Below are 24,858 nucleotides of genomic sequence, written 5' to 3' on the forward strand. Positions count from 1 at the left end.
TTCCACCTTTCAATTTGTCCCTAGAGGGCAAAGCCTTATTTACCCTTTACTATTTGATTGTTACCAATCTAAAATTCAATTCATTTTATATGGAAACATTTGCTTGTCCCAAGCAGGACAACTTCACAAATTCTAAGCTCCATAAATATCTGGGGCATCCATTGTTTCTAGTGAATAATGGATACTTGCCCAATGGGCATGCTCCCATTCTTACCCTTATTCCAGTTTCCAAGGGGACCATCTCTATCTGAATTCCATGAGGACTGTTGCTATCTGTATCCCAGAATACCTTTCCTCCTTTTCAGGCTTTATCTTTGCTTGAATGTTCCCTGGGATTCAGGATTGAAGAGGAAAATCTATCTGTAGAGTTTACTGAGAGCTATTGTTGGTTTCAGGGTGTAGGGAACTAAAAAAAGTAGATTAGTCAGTGGGAAAATTGTGTCAGAATCATGTGGAAGCTGGGAAAGCCCTTCAGATTAGATTAATCTCACTCTATTACTCAGTGTTACCAAATGTTACTTGACATGAGCTTCCTGCCCCTCCTCCTCACACTCCAAGAAAGTGGCATGACCCTGTATGAGGAGGTCACCAAAAGGGAAGTTTCTAGAGAGACATTACTTTGAATTGAGTGCCACAGTCATAAAAGAGGTGGTGTGGGAGACCCACCATGGCAGCAGTTACTGCAAATGTGGTTCTGTCCCTTCCTTCTCCTTTGAAGTCTCGTAAACTCATCTAGCAGAGTCTTCACAGATGTGGCCTTGTATTGCACTGGTCATCTGAGTAGATCCTAGCTTCTTCCACCGACTTGCCAATGATTACAACTTTGAAAGTCTAACCATGAATTGTGGGAGCCATAAGAGCAATTACACATAATGATAATTTGCTCTGACTCTTATAGAAGCAGCATCATATAAATTTTCAGTGGTTACAGTCTTTTTAGTATCATAGAGGAATAAAGAACAGCATTGTCTAGATTCTGATCAATACCATCAGGAACTTGGGCATGAGAAGGGAGTCTAACAGGCTCAAAAGTCCTATCTTCATTTTGAGTGACATTCTAAATCTGGAGACAATCTGGCTGCCTAGAGTTAGTTGTCATAAGCCCCCTTCCTCTATTAGCTATAGCAGGGAAGATTCTTTGCAACTTGCAGTTAATCTCTGCCTTGTCAAAGCTTCTGATCACAAATTTATTAGACTGACTCACCTGAAGTCATGAACATTTGATATGTTTTGCCTACAAAAGTGCATGTAGTTTAGCTAACAGTAAAATAATAGTATTCAGAGTTTGGGTGGGCCTTATTAAATTTCAAGTGTAGTTTAAAGATGCCTCTCTGATCCTTAAAACCATAGGAAGCTTTGATATTTTTGTGTTCATTTAACTTTATAGGTGGAGAGGGAGTCCCAAAGACCAAAACATTTGGGGAAGTACCTATAATTTTCTGCTTATCTAAAATTAGAAATATGTAAGCCTCTAAAGTGATTTAGAATGGAAAATTGAGAAAGCCACCATTCTTCTGTGCACTATTTACCTGAGCAAACCCTTTTTTACAATTCTTTAATCAAACCTTTATATATGGAGGCTACCATATTAAAAATCTCCTATAGGAATAAAAGCCTGCTGAGGGCTCCAGGAAAGCATGTCCTCATGCCATGTAAATAGCAGGCAGTGCCTACCTGCATTCTTCTGACCCAATGCATCCATTTTTCCTCTGGAGAAATGCCATAGATAAGTGAAGATGAAATGGAGTGGGGGTAAGCCAGGAATTAACCAGAAGAATTTTAAACCTGATTTTTCTTTAGGTCTGTGGTATAGTTTCAGGGTCTACTGTCCAGTGACCATCACAAATGGTGACCTGTAAGTAGAAACATTTGGCTTTGGTGTACATTGCACGCATGCCCAGCAAGCTGTCTGGAAATGGGTCCTACAATTCTCATTAGAAATGGTGTCTCTCAATCTTAACTCTTCTTCAGTGGCTAGCAATTGGTGTTAAATTTGGGATTTCATATAGAGTCAGTGAGTAAAAAAGCAGCTATGTTGTCTCTGTCTTCTTCTGTTTCTTTCCGCCCCCCCCCCATCAGCATCTGCTTGTATCTATTTGTCCTAAACCTGTCTCGGTCTTCTCTCTGTCTTGCTCTATCATTCTCTCTTCACTATTTATAATCCATCTATTTAATTCATGGATTATCTACCTTCTCACCTATCTGTCATTATCATATCCACTTGTGTATCTGCTATATGGTCTATCTGCTTTGTTTTCTCTTTGTTTCAATGTTCTTTGTCACAAATTACTTTGGTATTCTTCTATCTTGAAAGTGTTCTTTAGACTCCAGAATTGTATTTCTGAAACATGTTTGCTTCTTTTTGGAATTTATCTGTGGCTTTACATCCTTATAAGAATCAATTTCATTTAGTTTTATGATGCTTACACGTGGCATGTAGTCTATGCAGAATCTATCAAGAACTCAAATATTGATAGTTCCTATGGAACCCAAACATGGAGAACCAATTCATATTCCCACAAGTCAATTTATAAAAGCAAATGGAATATTTTTGAACTGTACATTTTAGAAGAACATAATTTTCTGTATACTAAAGTATAATATATATATATATATATATATATAACTTTACAATTTTAATTCCTTCTGTTTTCATTCCTATCACACAAATTGGATAAGCTGAGGTTCTTTGGGGAAATAAGAATGATTGAATATGGAGTCCTTAATGTTTATATGTGTTATCTTGTCTGCTTTGTTTGATTTCACTTAATCTACATTGTATCCATGTGATATAAGTAATATCTCTATTACTAGCTGTGGGAATGAGGAACCCCAACTTCAGACTTCAGAGGTAGATTGCTTATGCTTATATAGCTAGCAAGGATATGTCTAAGAGCATCTGCCAGTTTCTCTGTCTCTATCTCTCTCCAAACAGTGAACCTTGATTTCTCCTTACCTGAACTCAGGTTGCTAACTCATATATATGGAAATTCAGACTGATCTCTGTTTTTGAGGTACAAACAGTTGTGATATAAAACATATGCTTTTTATGCTTCTATCTGGTGCTGTGCGACATACTCAGGCTCCATGTGAGAATTAAGGTCATCTATCTCTCCTTTGTCTTTGTGAGGAGAAATGTCTAAGACACATGAACTGACCAAATCTTGTCTCTCTGCTTGTGTAATTCAACAGTTAGTTGCCTGTGTGCCCCTTAGAAGTCTCACCTGTGGTTCTTCTGCTTAATCTGTGGCCTGGAAGTCCCTCTGCAACCTCTCCCTACAGAGCATAGCACAGAGGCACTGCCCTCAGAACAGGCTTGAACTTTCACAGTTCTTTGGTATTCAAACGGCCACATAACAGAAGTCTATGTTGTTAAGAGATGCAAACTGCATTAGAAAGTTTGGGTATGGGCCCTCAGGACAGAAAAGCCCACACCCACCATAAATCCTACCTCCACTACCTAGTTTGGGATGGGTGGAAGACTGAAATGCTCTGTTTTGCTGAAGTCACCTCACTCTTGGGTTCTGAGGGCTTCTTGTTTGTGGCTCAGGAAGTGAGCTGTCTTCCAGCTTCAGGTCTCTGCTGTGGTACATGGAAAGGAAGATGCTATGGGGAGGTCCCAAGAGGCTTTGATGTCATTTGCTGGTGGGGTCAAGTGCTTTGAGCTAGACTCTTGGTTTCCTTGGGATGGTTTTATGTCTAGCCCTTGGCCATCCAGGAATAGAAGACTTCATTTTCATTTTAGAAGCTGTAACCTATGTGAATGGATGTTTTTGAAGTTATGAAGGAGTATTTATTACTCCAAAGAAGGGAAATGAAAAGAAAGTAGGGGAGACACTGTGTAAAGAGAGTGTGGCTGGAATTTCCTGCAAAGATGGAAAGGACGAAGGGAGAGCTGTGCTTCCTTGACCACCAAAAATCGTAAAATCACTCTAATTAAGGCAGCAGTGCTAGTGAATACTATAAGCATGCTGCCAGGAATCAGGAAACCCGAGACTGTGGACAAAAAAATTCTTGTTAAAATGGAAAACATGTTTTTAGTCCTTTCCCCACTCCAGAGGCGGTCCCTGCCAATTAGAAATGCTATGTTCTATACTGGAACTACACAGTGATTAGAACCCAAGAAAAAGCCACAATGGTTACCCCTGAAGATGTACATACAAGCAATATTATACAGATTTAGCAGGTTGCACACACACACATACACACATACACACACACACACAGATACATAAAATAGTAACTAAGATGCTATTATAGAATCTGACACATACATACATATGTATGTATGCATGCCATTCTCATTCAAACCACCATAGCCTCTCCCAGTGTCATAGTTTATTTGGTAAAAGAGAGGATCTGAGAAAGGAGGTAGGAGGCAGGGAGAGAGACTACAGTTAGGATAACTATGAATACCTGGTCTCATCTTGGGACAAATCAAAAGACATTAGCTTGTTTACTGATGTTGGTTCATTGGATATCTTGTCTACTTCTCTCACTTTAATGTAGAAGGGATATTGGTTAGTGTATAGAGATTACTATCTCTACCAATGCTCTCTTGAGAAATTTAAAAAGATAGCTCCAAGCTAGGCATGGTGTTTCATGTTTGTAATCCCAGTACTTGAAGTTTAGAGGATTTCAGGACAACCAGGAGTTCAATATCATCCTTGGACAAATAGTGAATTTGAGTGTGGCCTGGTCTACATTAGAAATTGTGTCAAAAAACTAACAAGCAAACAGAAACAGGTTGCAGTGACTAAAACTGTGGTACTTCACAGTTTCGAGGGAGGATGCTCAGCAGCTACCAATGATCTTCTTCCATTTCAGCCACCTGGTCTTGATGTGTGCTGTCACCTCGGATGCTGCTGTGATTACTCCGCTTTTTCCATTGCAAAGGAGAACAAAGTTCTTACTTTCAAAGAACTGATCAAGGATGATAGAGATGAGTTGGGCTCTCATCTTGACTGCCTATGGAAACAATTGCTCATACTTTATGTGCTTATACCCAGGTGTGTTTCGATAGACCAGGAATTGCAGAGGCAATTTTCCTTTTCTTGGCATCTGATGGCCTGGACCTTGGGAAGCATCAGCAGTCAACAGTGACCCTCTATCTAGTTGATGTCACTGGGAGCAACCACTCTCTTGGTAAGTTGAGGATTATTTCTTTAGAATCACTAGGGGTTATTCCAATAGTCTTAGGAGTCAGTTTGATGTTGACCTTTGAAAATGTTTGTGGTCTTGCATGTTACATAACTATAGAGGAGACAAATAGGTGCTACATGGTTCTAGGTTAATGGCTCAAAATAGTATTCATTACCTTATTTCTCCTCAGGAACTTATGAACTGTCGTGTCAACATAATCCACTGGTTATCAATGTGAGCCATCACGTGAATGTCTGCCCTCACCACACCTCTTCCATGCTGCTGAATTTTTCATCCCCATTGGTGGGCATCTCAGCAGTGGCTCTAAGGACATCTTCCCACACCAGTCCTTCTGCTACCAGTAACTGTATCCCAGAGAAAAATCATCAGGGACAGAGGTACAAAGTTAACTTGCCCCTTTCTCTCACATTTATTGTGACTATGGCATACTGCTACTATTTAAGTTGAGTGCTATATACTGGTTGCTCACTTAATCATTAACTGAAAAGGTTAGATTTTAAGAACTACAAAAAAGTCCTAAGAATCAAGCAAAGAATAACATATAGAAGTCAAATTTGAGGTTTTCGAATACTTTTTATCTTTCCTTAGTTGAGTATAATATTTTTGGTAAAGATTTAACATCTTTACAAGGTCTTAACATCTTTTTTAAATATAAAGTCATTAACTTCAAGTCAACATTGTTATATAAACTGCCAAAAGTTTTTTGCCAAAAACTCAATGTTCCCTAAGCAATCTATATTTATCCACTTGTTCCCACCTGGACAGTGTATGCAGAAAGTTTAAGAATTATTTACTAAGGCAGCATGTCATATAATCATTAGGGTCACATATGGACATTGGGAATATGTTAGCTACATGTACCTTTCTGTGGACATTTGTGATTTTCATAATCTAGACAGATGAGGGTCCCTGGATTCTTTACAGCAGCTAGAAGAAGGGTTATGATTCACATTATTTCTATATCTACTTTTGGAGTTGGGGAACACTTTGAATTAAACAGTCTGTGTTGTAGAATGATGTATCAATGGTCTAATAGATTAGTGTTACCAAAGGGTAACAGATGCACTTCCTTGGAGAGGGAGGTGGGACCACCTGCTTGGTAACCCAGAACCTAATCATAAAAGCTGGATTTCCAAGCAATGTTCCATCATCTCATACAGGACACACCGAGACACCAAATTCTCAGCACATAGAAGATTTATTACAGGGAGGGGGCAGGGGCAGGCAAGGCGGGGGAGATGTAAATCTTCATTGGACATGTTAGGCAAATAATGAAAGTTGATTGTTGGACCTGGGTGTTTTTCTCAGGAATGAGTCAGTGGCTAAATAAAGGAACGGACCTTGGGGGCTAGCATTAGGAATGTAATCTAACCGTTTTTAGCAAGGGGGAAAAGGGGGAAAGGTAAAACCTGTTGGTGCCACATTTGCTTGGGCCTGTGTTTGCCATGTAAAGGCCTGTTAGAGAGTCCTTTAGTGCCACCATATCCATCCCAGGTATACTAGAAACCATCCCTGAGAGACATACAGAATAGATAATACTAGAAGAAAATACTGTTTTTCTACTTCTGAATAGCAAGTCATACCAAAATGTAGTGATTTGATGTTTTGATATGACATGGCTTCTATGGGTGATAAATCTAGATGCACTTCAGAGACATGCTGAAGGCTTAGGCAACTCTTATGAGAGTGCAATTGAGCTGTTGGGTTGCAGTTATTTCAAGGTTTAAAGGAAGTTGGGAGATTCACTTCAAAGTCCATTATAGTAGTGACTGGTAACCTCAGAAGATATACCCCCAGTAGGTATGAACAGTGTGCAATCTCATGTAAGGGTGACTGTTTGCTCATTGTTAAACTCTCCATAAACTGAATATCTTAGATGTGATAGCTAATGATCCAAAAGAAAAAGGCTCAGAGATGTTGAATACTTCAGAATTTCCCAAGAGGGAAGCCGCATCATTTTTATAACCTAATGGGAGTCACTGACCACTACTTCTAACACACATTATACAGTAAAAGTTAGCCAGCAGGTCTAGCAGGTAATCAAGAGGAAGGGACATCTGAGAGGCTATGTACTACTTGCAGCAATTGTGGCTTGTGTTAATTGAGCATTAAATAGATGCCATGTATTGTGTTATGTGTCAGGAAGCAGAACACAGTGAGAGACAGTCTGGATATTGCACATAGTATCATGAGCTAGTTCATCCACGATACATTTGTCTTCTTAGTGAGAAGATACTTTCAAACCTTAACACAAAATGCATATTATTAAAATGTAGACTTTAATAATCATCACCTTTTCCTCATGTATTTTCAAATTATTTTCTATATTGGCTGTATGTCTGGCCTTAAGTCACATAGCATTTCCTTCAGGTCCTTGAGTCATGTGTTCTAAATGAGTCTGTGCACATAATGTTCCTACTCTTTTGAATGCTGTCCAGTCCTTGTCATCTCAAACTTCATCATCAGAACTCCTACCCTGGGAAGCTCTGTCAAACTTCTTCACTGTTTCCATAAGTCATAATATATAATACAAGCTGTACCAAAGTGACCACCACTTTGTAATCTGTTTACTGGGTGTTCTTTCACATTGAACTCTGGACCCCTGCAGTGGAAGTCCTGCTCAGTATTTGCTAGTGCCTGGTAGAGGGCCTGATACATAGTAGGTATGAGAAACTCATGTTACACAGCAGTTGTTTTTAATGCTCTGTGGAACAGAATTGAACAAGAAAAGCAACAAAGCAGAAGTTACAGCCTCTGTAAACATGAAGGACCAGAACTGCCCTTAGCATCAGAGTTGTGAAAGTTCAAGAAGAAAGTTAATTAATTGTGATCACTGAGGCCAGTTCTTCATGCATTTTCATGTGGCACTGTGAGAAAAACAAGTTTTATATGCGTGCATGCAAGCCAGTGGAAATAGGATATGATTCTCCAGTTTACACTGAGTACATCTGGAATGTATAAACATTTCCAAACCACATGTGACTGACAGGAGCCATGAAAATTGGCTTTTCCTTCACAGCCAGTATAATATAGTAAATTTTTATACACAAGAACCTAGAGTCTCATGTATTTTTATCATGAATATGTTTTAAAAGTGAATTCTTATGCACTCATAAAATAGAAGTCTTTGGTGGCAGCATTACATCAATCATTGTTGTATGTGTATACCCCACAGCACAAAACTCTCAAATGCTAAGTATCATGAAAGGAATTTCTGACTACCTCCTTCTTATCCATTATGACCCAAATTCCATAAATACTTACACAGATAAGGGAGATCTGACTGATGCCTAGCAATATAAGATGTGTTACTCATTTTGTATTTAACCTATATCTCCTATAACACTATAACTTTATATAACCTATCTCTCCAATAACACTATAACTTTGTTCAACTCGATTGATGTATAGAATGTCAGTTAACATAAAAAATCCAAAGTATGACTCAATGGTGACATTTAGTATTTTTTCTTTGTACAAAGTAGTTTTTTTTCCTCTGCACCCCATTGAAATACCAACAGTACAGAAAAACAAAAACAAAACCATGAAAACTTTTATCAAAATGAAAATCCACGTTTAGTACTGGGAATCTAATTGCAAAAATTTTAGTGGACTTAAATTAAGAAACATCATTGGAATGCAAAGCATATACTTGTTACGTTCTTAAAGAAACAACAAGAGGGTGGATGGGGACTATAGTCTACCCAGTATAGTGCTGTCCACATTTTATTCATAGTATGGTATATACAGGGCATGGTAGTACCAGGTTGAAATCCCAGCAGTGAGAAGGTGGAAGCAGAAGAATGAATATTTAAAATTTAAGACATGCAGACTACTTTGCATTTTTTCTCTAAGTGAACAGTAGTACTGTTTATTTAAAGTCGAGGTCAAGGTCATAGACAAAGCTGGAAAAGACCCCAAGATCTTAGAGTTGGAGCATATTAAGGCTGTCATGCCTATCAGGCATCCCACTTAAAAAAATCACTATAAAGATGTCTACATGATTCTGAGTTGAGGTAAAATCTAGTGTAAATACACTGAAGAATTAAAGTATTGGGAATGCTTTAGATAATGCAGAGGTTTATAAGGGTAAGAAGGAAGAAAGGAAGATGCAAGGGTAGAGGAGGGAGCACCTGTTGACCTCTTGTTTCTTAGTCTCATTTCACCTTATGAAGGGTCATCCATCTTACTCTACTGATCAGGAACCCGTAAGTCTTGAAGTTTAGCTATAGTCCTCTTTGGGCTGCGAATTGTCAGTAAGAACTCAAACCATTCTTGTTCTCACACTATTTTCAGCTGTGTTTACTTTAGCAAAAAGTTCCAGGTAGCCTATTACATGCATGGGAATTAGATGGAACCCAACAGTCTTCAGACTGCATCAATGACTGGGAAACAATACCATTTTTCTGTTCATATTAATGTTTTTGGTATTGATACACTATGTATGTGAGTGGATTAAAATGTTGGACATCAGGACTTTAGAAATTCACAAGGTGAGCCCTAGGAGAATTTATAAACAAGCAGAAATTGCTGCTAAGCATGGTACTTCTCCTACAGTGGGGAATTTGTTCTTCTAGTAACACGGATATAGCAGAAAATTTGATTGCACCCTTCTGATCCTGCATGACCGAATATTTACAGGATCCCCAGTGCTAAATTTTTGGAGATAAAACACACTATTCTATTTCTAAAGACATGGGTTGACATCGATGACGACATTGAAAAATCTTGACTGTTTATGTCTCTGTAGCCCTTGGACTCTACCTTCAGCTTGCCTAGGTTTCTCTCTGCTTGTTCTACATTAGGTGAGAAGTTAGTACAGACCTTCCAAACAACTGCCCTTCTTTCTGTTTTTCCTTGACTTTCCAGCAGTGTTTGCACTCTCTAATTTGATGTTTCATAATTAGGTGTATGGCTTGTTAGGGCCGTTTGGTCTTTGTTAAGTCCCTACCTCCTGCCAAACCTTTTGCTTCTTCTGCTTTTGGCATTGAAATCTACTTTGTCTGGAATTAAAATTTCCGTTCCTGTTTTCATTTTGTTTGCATTTGTTTGATAAATATTTGTCTCTCTTTCATTTTCAACCTTTCTTTATCTTCACTGCCAATAAGCCCAGGGCTCATTGCTTCATTGTACTATTTACAAAGACAGTAGTACCATGTCAAAGCATGCCAAGATTTTATTCTGAAAAATCATCTACTGAACTTAAGTCTCTAGTTGCCTTTAGGATGCTATAGAATTTTTGCCTTTAGACCATTTATCCACACAATTCAAAGAATTCTTTCTGCCAGTGGTTCATTGCCACCACTTACTCTGTCTGATACATTTTAACTTCCCTACCTAGAGTTTTGATCTGAGTAAGTAGAGAACAGTGTTGATATAGATGATGGGCAAAGAACAGATCTCTGACCAATAGAAGAAAGCAGTTGTCAGTCTGGTCTTTAGGGCAAGGGAGGTAAGGAAGAAAGGATGACTTGTTTGACTCTTTTAACCTTTTCTGATTTCTTTTGTATGTTTCTATGGCTCTTGGCATGGAACCAGAGCAAGCACTCTGCCACTGCACTGTATCCTTAGCTCTCTTCGTCCCTTTCAGTAGGGAGGAAAATGCAAAAGAATGAAGAAATGTCTATTCCTGTCCTTAGGTTCCTATCTACCTAAAAAGTAACAACAACAGCAAAAACAGGAACTATATGGTTGATCATCAATGATGTTTCCAAGTTTAATTCTAGTTCATTCTTTTTAACCAAGAGGAAATGCCCGACGGTTATAATTTTGGTTTGTGTTATCAACCAGACAGTCACATTTCCTTGTATTATTGATTTTCAGCAGGAAACTGGGACAAGGCTTTAAAGTGTCTTATCGAATAACTGAAAGCAATGTTGATAGAGTTTGTAGGACACGATGATACTACGTTGGAACAGCATACATGGAAGCTGTCTTTGCATTCCTCACCTTTATTTTTATTTTTTGTCATTCTCATCTTTGAAGTTATGGTGGTTACCAAATCTGTTGATTTGCCTTTCTATATCTGCTTTCATTGCTTAAAATCACATCTGGGTTTTATTAGTGTTTGTCCTTTGTCATTTAGCACCATGTTTTCAGAGTGTATAAGGAAAGGGTTTCTCCTACTGAGTTCACTGTTCTTTCTTTTCTTTTGCTTTTGGGACATGCCTAGTCACAGGTGTAGGGAGAGATCTTACATACTAGCACTGATCATGCCTGTTTGAGTGTGGTCACAGGTACATAGAATATACAGGGATAAAAGAGCTGTGGGGGATGGGGGAGGAGATGCACCCTCTTTGGGTTCAGGTTGAGTCTCAGAGAGCAGTGTGTGGACCTTTGGTTCTCAGCTTTCTTGGCTCCTCATGTGAATTCTCCCTCAATAAAATATCATAGGACATCCCTAATTTGTGTAGATTAATATTTCCACGGTACACAGGTACCTAGGATTCCTACATATAACATCCATTTCGGTCTCCAAAACACCAGTTTGGCTTGGCATTTTACCAAAGTGAAGGGTTGGTATAGTGTGATGCCATGAACTATATATTATTTACTTGTGGTTGCTGTGGTAAAAAACCACAGACAAGGAAACAAGAACAGAGAACTTTGGTTGGCTTGTATTTCCAGAAGAATAAAAATTATCTGTGATGGTGGATTGGAAGCACGGCAGCAAGTACAAGTCATGGCAACAAAAACAGGAGGCGGGGAACTCACATCTTGAACCATAAACATGAAGTAAAAGAATGAACTACAAGTGGTGTGAGTCTTTAAACTCTCAAAGCACATTCCCAGTGGCAGACTTCTTTCAGCAAGGACACACTTCTTTAACATCCCCAAACAGTGTTACTAACAGAAGACCAAGTGTTGAAATACATGAACCTATCTATGTGGGACATCAATAGTCAAACCATCACATTGTATTCCCATTATCAAGGTGCTCAGCATGGCACTGGAGCTTCAGGGAACAACCAAACCAATCTCTAAATTGCATCTTTGTGTGTTTGTCTTCTAGTATCATTGCTGGTATCATTCTGTGTCAGTTGGGGGCCCATCTAAAATGTAGTAATTAACATAGTTACTAATTTCTGAGGGATGAAGAGAACTCTGGGTAAATGGATCAAGTTTATGATTAGTGACAGTGTATCCAATGCAGTAACAAATCTTGGAAAGGGTCCCCATCTAATGCTGAGATTTGCTTATCATGGCAGAAGATAGAGCTGGAGTACAAAGGATTTAGAAAAGCTAACTAAAATTCTACAGGATAGGTCTGGCAACCAGGATCTTCCTTACATTGCATGCTAATATTGGGGAAAGTAGTTTGTTACCAAACTGCAACCTGAGGATTTACTAAGATTTGTTGGAAAGACACCATCAAGATTCTATTTAAGCTCTGGAAGGACACCCCTGAAAATGACAGAAATTGATGGGTAGCACCCATTGGTGTCTATGGAATATTGTAAGAAGCTAGCTGAGGTGTGCAGAGTATTACTGTAACTTTCTGGGTATTGAGTACCCTGAGCTTGTCCCAGACATTACTTCCCATAGAGTACAGTGAAAATAGAGAGAGAGGGTATCATATAGTAGGGAAGAGGTAAGTTCCTTCATTCTACACTATGTTTTAGCACTCTCTATTAAAGAAAACATCATGTCAGGCTTTCTAACAAAAGAGAATTTTCACAGTCTAGCTCTGGTATCACAAAGTAGGGCAATGAAGCACCAGTTTGAAACTGAGCACTGATACAGTATCAATTAACAGAAAAGGGTGTGTCAAAGAACCACAAAGCAAAACCAAACCTCTCTACTTTTCATTTGAGACAAAATTCCCTTTAGGTTCTTGACTTTAATATGATCACCATTTTCTATGTAACTTCTAAGTAGTTTGAACTAACTAGAAACATTTTAATCTTTTGATATTTTCAATGTAAATCCAAGGCTAATATAAAGGATTAAACCTCACTAACTTATTTAGTATTAAAAGTACATATTCTTGCTGGTTGTTGGTGGTGCATGCCTTTAATCCAGCACTCGGGAGGCAGAGGCAGGCAGATCTCTGTGAGTTCGAGGCCAGCCTGGTCTACAGAACCAGTTCCAGGACAGCCTCTAAAACAATACAGAGAAACCCTGTCTCAAAAAAAGTACATATTCTCAACCTGGAGTTGGTGGCACATGCCTTTAATCCCAGTATTTAGGAGTCAGAGGCAGGTGAATCTCAAGGTTTGAGGTCAGCTTGGTCTACAGAGTGAGTTACATGATAGCTGAGACTACACAGAGAAACACTGTTTCAAAAAAGTGTACATTCTGAGTGAGATGAAAAAACAAGTAATAGACACTGATAAAATGATAGCACTGAGATTTCTCTTAAACTATCACTTATCTAGAGTAAGTATTCATTGTAAAATTGAATCAGGTCTTTATATTTTTCAAATGAGTTATTTTTTGTCTTTCTTGTCTATCCAGCATATGAATGATAGATAGATAAGTAATGGATAAACAGATAGTTATGTTTTGATCCTTTTTTATCATTTTAGAAACTGGAATTTTTTGTATAATAGGTTGGGACTGACACAATGGACCCATGTATGTGTGTGTCTATTATACTCCAATTAAAAGAAGAATTTCTACTTCACTTCAAACAACTTTCTGAAAAGCTTAATGTGAATCAATCTGTACATTGAATTCTTTTTATGGTGCATTCAGGTGTGTGTGTGTTCATTCTGGGAGATATATATGTGTATTCATGTGTGACTGTACAAAGATATTTTGCATGTCCAAATGTTCCAGAAATCATTTTCCATTGCAGATTGAAGTATATTTCAGATCAGCAAAGCTAAGGCTAGGATCTATAAATTTCATGTCTAATAAGGAAAGATTTACTGAGAGGAATGACAATTATTTCTACTAATTTTCAAGAAACCTGCCACCCTCCTTCAAAGTGTATTAGTGTAACTGGAATTCCATGGGCCTCAGAACAATCCAATGCTTTGGATGCATTGACTTAACTAGAGTATTATTTTGAGGAAGTGGTGTAATGTCAATGATGGCTTCATGCAAAGCAGGTAGTTGGAAATGTTTGGTTGACCAGGCCACTAAAGAGGATGGTATAAAGGTACTTTGGGATTTGGAAGAAGTTTAGTGACTGCATAACCCAGATCAAGGAAATTTTACAGACAATATTCTGGGAATCATAGGTTACTGGGAAAAGAGAAGTTTTGACCCAGGCCCTATAGCATTCTAGCCCAAGCAAAAAGAATTTACCTTCTAAAAAAGAAAATCTGAGAAAGAATACCTCATTATATGCTATAAAATGTACAGGAAATCTGGGAAGAGAAAGTGTAGCTTCAACAGCCCAGTTTATGTGTCAGTTTTCCATTGCCCTCTAAGGTATTCCTACCACAATTTATACTAGCGCATTGTTAACCTCATAGTTTCTGTGAATTAGATGTCTAGACTATGCCCACACAATGGCTCTTTGAGGCTATGATGGGATATCAGCCAGCAGTAGGTTGTTATCAGTAGACTTAACAGGGAAGGTGATACCAATGCTTCACATAGTTGACAGTTGATTCCAGAGTACTGTAAGATAGGGGCCTCTGTGTGATCTACTTCTTTGTCACAAGGTCATACATCATGTGTGATACCACACGGGGCAGCTCATATTTGGCATCTGTTTCTTCAAAACTAATGTGAGAAAATCTGTCAATAATAAGACCTTAAAGGACTTGAGAGATGGTCGAGTGAATAAGAGAGCTTACATTGCAATCACGAGGACCTGAGTTTGAATCCCCAGTACCCATGTAAAATGTCAGGTATGGTTTCATGTGCCTGCAACCTCAACATTACAAGTAGAGACATTAGAGGTGGATCTCAAGAGTTTCTTGGACAGTCAGCATGGACAAAATGGCAAGTTTCTGGTTCAAGAAAGAATCTGTCTTAAGGCAATGGGCAGAGAATGATAGAGGTTGACAACCAAAATCCGAAATTACCCCACACCTCCCCATGCATACACATATACACACACAGGTGAGCACACCTGAAAGTTCATTTCATGTAATGTGCATGTGCACATGCACACACACACACACACACACACAGACAGAGAGACAGAGAGAGACAGAGAGACAGAGAGACAGAGATACACACACATGTGGGGGCATCCCAACTATACTGACATAATAACAGAAATGGCATCTTGTTGGGTAGTTAGAAGAAAGACACTAGTCCTGGTGAGATGCCACCACAAGAGCATGGATCCAGAAGGCAGGAACAACACCCACAATAGGAGTAACCTTGGCTATGTAAATGTGTTCATAGGTGCTAGAATTATAAGCATGCACGTGTTGAACATCCTGACAGAGCCACATATGAAGGCCATGCAATTTCTGCCCATTGAACTGTTTAAGCCACAGAGCTGCATGCAGAATTAGCATGCAGGAAGAGAAGAGTAACCATTTTGGAAGAGTAGTGACTTGAAAAGAAAGTTCTTGCCATACAAATTCCCTAGTTGCTGGAGGGTAGGTGGATTGTCTGAGCTGCCCACTCAGTGGTATATTTCAACTCTGCTGGCTGATAACAACAGATCTATTTTATAAATGACCCCTGTCCAGGGTTTATTTACAAGCTCATTTCTCTCTGATTCTCAATCTGCTCCAGAGCCACCTTCTCTGTGGCTTGAATGAGAGTGCTAGCATACTCATCAAGTGAAATTGAATCAGTGATGTCAGCCCCCTACCCTCCTACACAACCCCTGGAAAATAATGAAGTTATCTAAAAATCCAAACATATAAAAGTTTTTGGTCATTTTTTAAATTATATCTTTGTTTTTATTCTTTTCAAATGATGGATGAGAGTGCTTCACATTTATGCAAAGCAGTCTTTCAGAAAAGGTTAATGCAATGTGCACTGAACTATAAAACTAATTTTAAAATGATTTAACAGTTTAAGTAACTTTGCCTTTCAGAAGAGTATTGATAATATTAAAGGATATTATTTTAGATTAGTTTTAGGTTCATTACAAAGTTGAAAGGATTGTGCAAAGGTTTCCAATATGGCCCTAGACCCACACAGGTGTACTATTCCCCATTATCCACAGCTATCATCAGAATCATTCAGTTGTTACAACTGATGAACTCCAACTGCCACAGTATCATCACCCAGATGCTGTAGTTTATGCTGAGAATTATTCTTTTTAAACATTTTAATTAATTTGTGTGTGTGTGTGTGTGTGTGTGTGTGTGTGTATTATGCGAATGTATGCATGGGTGGGGGAGACAGGTGCATATGCCTGTGTGAGTGCTTGGAGGCCAGAGAAGGGCATTGGATGGCCTCCCCAACTTATTCCTGTGGGACAGTTGAAGGGCATCTGATTTGCTTCCAAGTGTCAGCAGTTATGAAGGAAGCTGCTATAAATACTATAGCATGCTTTTGCGTGACTATAAGTCATTAACTCCTTTGTGTACTTGCCAAGGCAGGCAATTTCTTGATCATATGTCTAAACATATGTTTAATTTTGTAAACATATCTATTAGTTTTTAATCAATAATAAATATTGTTTGAAAGACCAATATCATCCCTAGATTGTCTCCCTTTCCATTTTCCTTTTACTATAAATCGATATTTTTTAATTAAAGCAAACTGGAGTTGAACATAAAACATTTAAGTCAAAGAAATAATGTACACATTATACAGGTGTATGATCCTGCCTCAAGGTTACGTTTTTATACTGTAAATTTATATTCTATGTTAAAACATTTTATGTTTATATGTACATGTAAATTAGAGTCAAATATCTAAGCATTGTATATTTAATGTGAAGATGCTCATATACATTTACACAATCTGTAACCTTGTAACACTTTCTTAAGCATTCTTATGTAACAAAGAGAATCAGATTTTTCAGAAAAGTATCTTATTGTTTTTTGAATTCCATATGTATTTTGATCATATTCATTCCCCACCCTAACCCCTTCTAGATCAATTGCCTCTTCCCTATCCACCCAACTTCATGTCCTTGTGTTTTAAACCCTATTAAGACCAAGTCGTGCTGCCTCAATATTCTTGGCTATGTGGCCTTCTGCTGGAGTATGGTCAATGTACTGGAGACTATACTCATATAGAAACCTTTCTCTCCCTCTCCCAGAAGCTAACAGTTGACAATAGTTCCTTGACTACTGGTGAGACTTCATGCTCAACTTCCATCTCTATGCTGAGATTTGTTCTGTATTTGACTTGCATACATATGTATATATGTGTGTATATGTGTGTATGTGTATATATGTATGTCTTGTGTGTGCTATCACAACTTCTGTGTTTTCATGTGTGCACCTGCCTATTGTATCCAGAAGAAACTGTTTGCCTGTAGTTCCTCACCACCTCTGGTTCCTAAATTCATTCCACCCTCTCTTCTTCAATGATTCTGAATCTTGGGAGGAGGAGACATGGCACATAAATCTATTTAGGTCTGGACATTCTACAATCTCTTGAGAATCAGATAGTTTCAAAGAAAAGATTAATGAAGGGATAATACATATTTGATTTTGCTTGATTGCCTTGGGATCTAACTAGAAACCCACTAGTTAATGTACACATATACTACATGAGCCCCCTTAATTACCTCTGTGTAGTCTTGTACCTTTTGGTATTGTCTGCATGCTTCAAATGTCAATCCCAGCTCCCTCCCCCCTTGTCCCTCCACCAGCCTCTCTAACCCTTCACATCATTCCCCAGGGAGCGTGAGGCCGTCCTTGGGGGGATCTCCAGAGTCTGTCATTTCATCCAGGGCAGGACCTAGGCCTGTGTCCACGCTGAGAGAACATCCCTCCATGTGGAATGGGCTCCCAAAGTTCATTTGTATGCCACTAATCTACTACCTAAGGCCCCAAAGATTTCTGTGAACTCTTCACTGATACTACATTCATGGAGTCTGGATCAGTCCCCTGTTGGCCTCTTAGCCATCAGTCTGGGGTTCAAGAGCTCCCCCCTTGTCTGGTCAGCTGTCTTTGTGGGTTTCACTAGCACGGTCTTGATCCCTTTGCTCATCACTCCTCCATCTCTGTCACTGGGTTACAGGGGGTCATTTCAGTGTTTTACTCTGAGTATCTGTCTCTGCTTCCATCAGTCAGTGGATGAAGGTTCTAGGATGTCATATAAGGTAGTCATCCAACTTTTCATCAGGTAGGGGCTATTAATGTAGTCTCTCCACTATTACTTAGTTTTCCAGTCTTAACAGGAGCACTCTATCTTATTATTTGTCATGCTGCTTCATGCGTCCTTGTTCCCTGGAACCATCACTGGTGTTTTCTATCAGTCTCTACTGTCTTTCAATTATTTGGTACTGAGATTTGAAATGCCAACCTTTGTCCTTTCTCCTTAGACTGTATCTGATCCCAATACCTCACTGTGCCTGTCCTTCTGCTCATCTCTGCAGAAACTGCATATTCCCTCCTCTTGATAGCTGCATGGAACAGCAGGATCCTCTTTCCCCCTTTGCTTGGGGGTTGGGGGGCTGAAGCTAAATTGTTTGCTTATTCCTTGGCTCCTCATCTTTTAGTTTTAGCAGAGGCTTCCCTTTTAATGCTCCAGGGTGATGGGAAATGATCTCCTTTACTGCTGGGAAAGGCACTATAGAAATGAAATATGTATTACATTTCTACTCATTTGATTATCTTCTTCCCCAAAGCAGTTTAGCAAATTAACATTGAATTTGTTTTTGTTTCTGCCCAGTTTCTTTTGAGCAAAGAAAGAATTATATCCGCTCAATTGTTCCCTAGATTTCTTGCCCAACTTTCTTTTCCCAGAATGATTTGCCCATAAAATAAGAGGGAAGGATGAGAACCAACTAGAGAAGATTCTTGGTCCCCTAGACAATGAAAAATGGCTGGGTGGACAACAGTTTGTACTGGGAGCCACAGCAAACTATTTGAGTCTTGACTGTCTTGTCTAATGGAACTGCAGAGAAGAAAGTAGAAGGTCATGTACATAGTTCCCATTTGGGAGCTTCTTAGCATATAGTTAAGACTATTTTTGAGTAGCTTTTATTAAAATTAAAGTGCAACTATGTATGAGATTATTGTTAGTGGGGTATTTTCTAAGGATAATTTAGGTGGCAACTTTCAATGGAAAGCTAGGATCTGATCTGCATGTATGTTGTAGGAAAGGGAGTCCAGAGCTGGGTAAAAACACCAAGAATAGCTTGACTTCAAAGCAGTGCCTTTGAAACAAAATTTGTAGTGGCTCATCATGGTGTTTAAGAGTCTGCCATTAGGAATTATTACCATGAAGTCCTGACAACCCCCAAAGATCTCTTTAAAATAGAAAACAACTATGTATCAGAAGTGAACATGTTTTATAGAACATCGATTCATCTACAGACCTCGCTAATGTAAAATGTTGAGCAGAGCCATGATGTAACATCCTTTAGTGTAGTCATTTGTAAGTTTTGCTGAAAGATGAAAAAAATAAAAAGAGTGTGGGAAAAGGGGTATGAATTGAAAATGTCACCAATGCCTCAGCACTAGTTTTGTTAGTATGGTTTATTTTCATGGCAGCTGTGGAAAAAGTTCAGGGAGTAAAAACAAGCCAACATTTCTAGAGTTTTGTAGGCTTTTCCAGCCTGCCAAATAGGCAGGCACTGTTGACGCATTTGTGCATAAGCTCTGGTTAGAATGATCCTTTGGCCCTGTGTGGAGTTTTGCTCAGCCATAGTCATAGAGGTATAGACAGTTTGAATGTGGAAGTGGCAGCAAATCCAATGTGTAGACCCAGGCCTTTTATGTTGGACTGCATCATCTAGCTTCACTCAATGATTTCAGGACCACCCCATTCTTTCTTTCCTCCACAAACAAGTGAGTTATTAATAGTGCAAAGCTCAACAGTTCTAAAGAGAAAAAAACAGAAAATAAAAGTACAAATGTGATATCAACAAAAACCCATCAAGTTCTGAGATTACATAGGAAGCTTCTGCTGTAGAATCTAGAAGGTGTAGATGTGGAAGAGCAGGAGTTCTGAAGTTCTCAGCAGGTGTTTTGTGTTCTGTTTCTTATTGAGGACCCATTCAAGGCAGTGGACCTCTATTTGCCCATAGCATCTACATAGATCACAGCCAAGTTGAGCTGTTAGTGTCCTCTTGCCTTGTAGATTCCTTTCTAGTAGTGACATGGTCAGTAGTTGTTCCTCACTTAGTTTCACATGTGTCACAATTCCCAAGCTCAGCCTATGAGCATGGTTGGATGGCTGTCACTCCTAGGTTGATAGTTTAATTGCTATCCAAGTGAGGATTGTGGGCAGGGAAGGCATCAACAAAGCAATCACTTGCAGAGGTCCAGTTAATCATTCCTCATTAAGAAATGCCTCATGTAGAGAGAGCTATAGCCTTTGGAAATTGCTAGGGGTGCAGTTAGATATCCTGTGGTATTTCAGACGGGCAGGTGCTATGATGCCATCTGCATGTTTGTCACTAATTAGATTATTTTGACTCTTTCTTTGGTTTTCTTCATATTTTATAATCCACATGAAAATCATGAATTTTGAAACTTGGTGAGACAGGGCTTTTGAAAGGGAGCACTTTTGGCTGTTTGATGCAAATCTGTTTCTCTTTAGAAGGACAGGGGCATTTGGATGGGACTTCTGGTGTTACGGCCAGACATGGTAAAATCTGTGCCCAGAATTAGAAATGAATAAAATGAATTACCAAGTGCTGGGGCCACCGGAGTCTACTTCTAATCTTACAAATAGGTCACATTCTAGGAAGCAATGACTCGGCCTGGCGGGACTAGCACACTGAAATGGAGAGCCAAAGTTAGTGTTGAGACTTAAAGGGTCACAGACAGACTTCTCTTTCTCAGAATGCAGGAATGGGAGAAGTCTACTGAGTGCAGTAACTAGCCATTTTTCTGTCATGTGGTGGAATAAGTAGAACCACTACCAAGATTTCTGTTTTGCTCAGAAGAGAATCTTCAGGGACCAGGAACTCGAATCGATTTCCCCTCTCCAGTTGGTATGATCCTTCCATAAAACACTTCAAAGTGGCAGAAGTAGTTTTCCCCAAGAAGGCTGTTAGAATTATATTCTGTATTTAACTGGGTTCCTGTCCCCCAAAACAAATGAAGCCAGAGGTGAGAAGGACACAGGTTGGGAAGCCACATACTCTCTAAGAATGGCTGCTATTGTTACATTTGTTTTTGCAGATGGTAGTGGGCAGATGAATGAAGACTCTGTCTCTACCAATCCTTTCCATACACTCTACTTGTGTTTGCTGCCAAAACCCAAGCATACATTCCTTCTTGGCTTACACCCTCTTATTTCAATAAAATAGAGTGGAGGGGCATCTGAACCTCTCTTACTATTTAACCTTAAAAGAATTCCTCTAGGGAGTGTCTGGGATTGCTCTTTAATCAATAGTGCCATTTCTTGGATAAAGGCATTGCCATAGGTTATTTAACTAAACATCTTTAAAAGTGGGACTTAAGCACAAGATTTGTTCTGGGCAAGAAAAATTATGACAAGCTTGCTCTTGCATTCCCCACCACATCCTGTCTGTTCCTGAGTTTTCTGGACTCCCACCCCAATACCACCATCACCTCATCTGTGAAATTAAATACCATGCTAAACCTGGCAGGGTCTTTGGTGGAACCTATTTCAACCCTGTTATTTTACAAATTTGCTGACGGAAAGCCAGAATGGTTAAGAGACTTACCCAAGGTCACAGATGTCAGCAGGGCAAAACAAGCCCAGAACCTAGATGGCATCTATCATTCAAGGCTCTCTCTTGAAGTGTGTGATATAGATGTCAGACAGTTTCTCTCCATATTGATCCTAGGAAAAGAGAAACATTGTGGTCTGACTCTTTTGGATGCCCCAGCATCCAGAACTGAGGTCACCCTGATTTTGAGTTTTGGCAAATATTAATTACTGCTTCTTTATTCTATTATAATATTAAGGCTTCAGGAAGTCCTGGAATATCACAGCATTCCTTTTGAGTTCAGTTGCCCCATCTCTACAATGAGGGATTTGTATTGATTTGTCTTTCAGATCCATGTCAGTTTCAGCAAAGCCTAGTTCCTCTACAGGAGTTGGTATATGTCATCCCACAATTAGCACACAAACTTCCCTCAACTCAACATGAGGAAGCTGGGGTTTCTGTGCTGATTCTGACTGACTCTTTGAAGTTGAGGCAGAACCTCAGTAGGACTTTGAACCAGTGCTGTGTGGCAGCTGTGGGGAGAACAGCTATGACTTGCTAATTTACCAAGAACTACCTGGCTTTCACAATGTGAACCTGGCCAGAAACTAGGACAGCATCCCTGCCATGCCCTCAAGAACTGAAAAGCTAACAAGCAGTATCTGCTTTGGCATCCTACAGGATGCAGCTCATGGCAAGCTTGGCCATGGGCCTGGTTACTCTGCCTCCAGAGAATGATGGCTAGCCTCTGGTTTCAAGCTCAAACTGTTTGTCCCTCACCACTAGAAAAGCTTCCTTCTAAAGCTGTCTTCAGGAACAGATGTTGATTTCTTTAAACACAGATTTTTCTAAGTCTGCTGGTCAGAATGGAAGAGATCCAGACATACCGAGTGTTGTTCTCACCTCACAGTGTCGGGGGAAATCATGATTCTCCTGTGCTTTCTTCACATTGCTCCATTTCCCTGTGTTTTGTTTATTAAACTTCAGAAGTAACTTCTCGGGACATTTATTTAGCCCTTCCAAATCTTAGTCATTCCTTAAGGTCAAATCAATGTAATGATAAACTCTGAAGGAGCCATGAATTCATAATGAGTAGCACATGATTTATTTTCCCCGCTTCAAATGTATTCAAAGTTTTGTCAGAACTAGAGAATATGTTATGCTTTGAGCCTACTCTAAAGCTTCTGTGTGATAATTTGGGTTTAACACATTAAAACATAATGATTCAGCAGTGAAATCTATCTCCTTTTGGAGTCAGTTTGCTTTCATATACTCTAGGTCTCTAGAATATTGATATTTCTGTCAGGCTATATCTATCCAGACCATTACTGGGATAAGATCCACTCCAGGTGAGTGGTAAAAACTTTGAACCAGCTGCTTATGGTGACATAGAGATGAAGAGGCAGGATGTTTATAAAGATTTTAAGTCAAGTCTTGCCTGGGTTACTGAGTAAGACCATTTGAAAGTTAAAAATTATCACAAATACTTGCATCACACCACTGGAACAATACAAATCCCTCAGGTGATAAGGGCTGGAAATATACATGTTTTAAAAGTTATTGAAGTGAGCCTGTGATACAGCTATGATTGAGAGCCTGTATCATAGAGCAGAGGGTCCTTCTTTTATTGCATCATGATAGCAGGGGTTTCTCATCTCTGGGCATCATTTGCATGTCCAGTCAACTGAGAAGAAACCATATTGTGGGAGATTGTTAGGACTGAGTGTGGAGTAACTCTGTACAACAAGAAGATAGCCTGAGTTAAGATGATTTTTAACATGGATTCCTGAATACAAAGTCTTTGTTTAAGCCCCTTCAACATAATAGTTTTTGGAATGAGAATCAAAAGAAAGATGTTGTTCCTTTTCAGAAAATGGAGAGAAAAAACAATAAAATAAAGCTAGAATATTGGGTAGGTGGCCATGTGCATTTTGTGATTTCTAAGGACTCACTGATTTGAAATTCAAACATGAAAAATTCAATCCTTTGACCTAAAGTTTTGTGAGTTACATTTGTCTGATCTTATCATGTCCCTGCCTGAGAAGACACTGTGGTGAGGTATACAGAGTGATCTGAAGAAGTAGATGCGAGAGAAGGGAGATGTTGCCAAAAGGAAACACACGTAGGGAATTTTGGAAACTGCACCCTAGCAAACAACATTGCTGCCTTAATTTACCACCTTTTGAAAAAAATTACTCTTCAAAACTCAAACAAACTAATAAATATTCTATGCATCCCTTCTATTACCCTGGTAAGAACTCATTGGTTCATTTAACCAATGCTGCTCTTTCCTGATTAGACAGAAAACAGAAGGAAAACAGCCTCATACCTAGACCCCATGATCTAAATTGGCCTAGGAGGGAAGTCTAGGAGATGAGGATTTTCCTCTGACTCCATGTGTGGCTGTTAGCCAGTCTCCAAACAACTTTAGTTTCCTTGTATGTCAAACCAAGATAAATATCTTCTCTTCCCTTCCTGCCCTCACTACACTGCACAGCATCATTTTTGCCACCTTCAACAGAAGAAAGCATTTGAGAATTTTTAAGATGAACTATTTGAGCTATTAGCACTGTCTTCATCTATGAGAAGTGAGGTCACATGAGGAGAAAGGAAAGTGTAACAAGGTGTGATAATAGCGAACACAACAAATTCACTCAGGAGGCAATGTTTGTAGTGGAAAAGAAACACCAAAGAGGGTTTGGGGTGCAAGGGAGACAAGTCCACAATTGGTACCAGATGCCATCAGAAGCTAACGACCTGACAAACACCGTCCTCATAAAACAAATTCTTTTAAAAGGAAGTAAATGGAAATGTAAGCTAGTGAAATAATTTGTAGCAGCTGCCACAAAACCATTTCTCACTTCATAAACAGGTTTGGGTTTGCTCCCCCACACTCCACCCCCAGTTGTGGCCTTACTTCATGACACCTTTCTCTTTTGTGTTCTCTTTGTCTTGTGTTCTGTTCTGCTGTCAATACTGGATACACTCGTGGTGTTAGATAGATGCTTATAATACCAACA

General features: G+C 39.2%; 1 protein-coding gene across 1 annotated transcript in view; it reads left to right on the plus strand.

The window, feature by feature from the left end:
- Positions 1 to 24,858, plus strand: part of Pappa2 (pappalysin 2) — a 234,881-nt gene that overhangs the window by 127,428 nt on the left and 82,595 nt on the right. The window contains exons 12-13 of the mRNA XM_005071329.4: positions 5,010 to 5,145; positions 5,333 to 5,540. Coding sequence (XP_005071386.1) covers positions 5,010 to 5,145; positions 5,333 to 5,540 — 344 coding nt within the window. The remainder of the gene's footprint in view (positions 1 to 5,009; positions 5,146 to 5,332; positions 5,541 to 24,858) is intronic.

The sequence above is a fragment of the Mesocricetus auratus genome, unplaced genomic scaffold (genome assembly GCF_017639785.1).
Source record: "Mesocricetus auratus isolate SY011 unplaced genomic scaffold, BCM_Maur_2.0 Super-Scaffold_100676, whole genome shotgun sequence".
Lineage (NCBI taxonomy): Eukaryota > Metazoa > Chordata > Mammalia > Rodentia > Cricetidae > Mesocricetus > Mesocricetus auratus.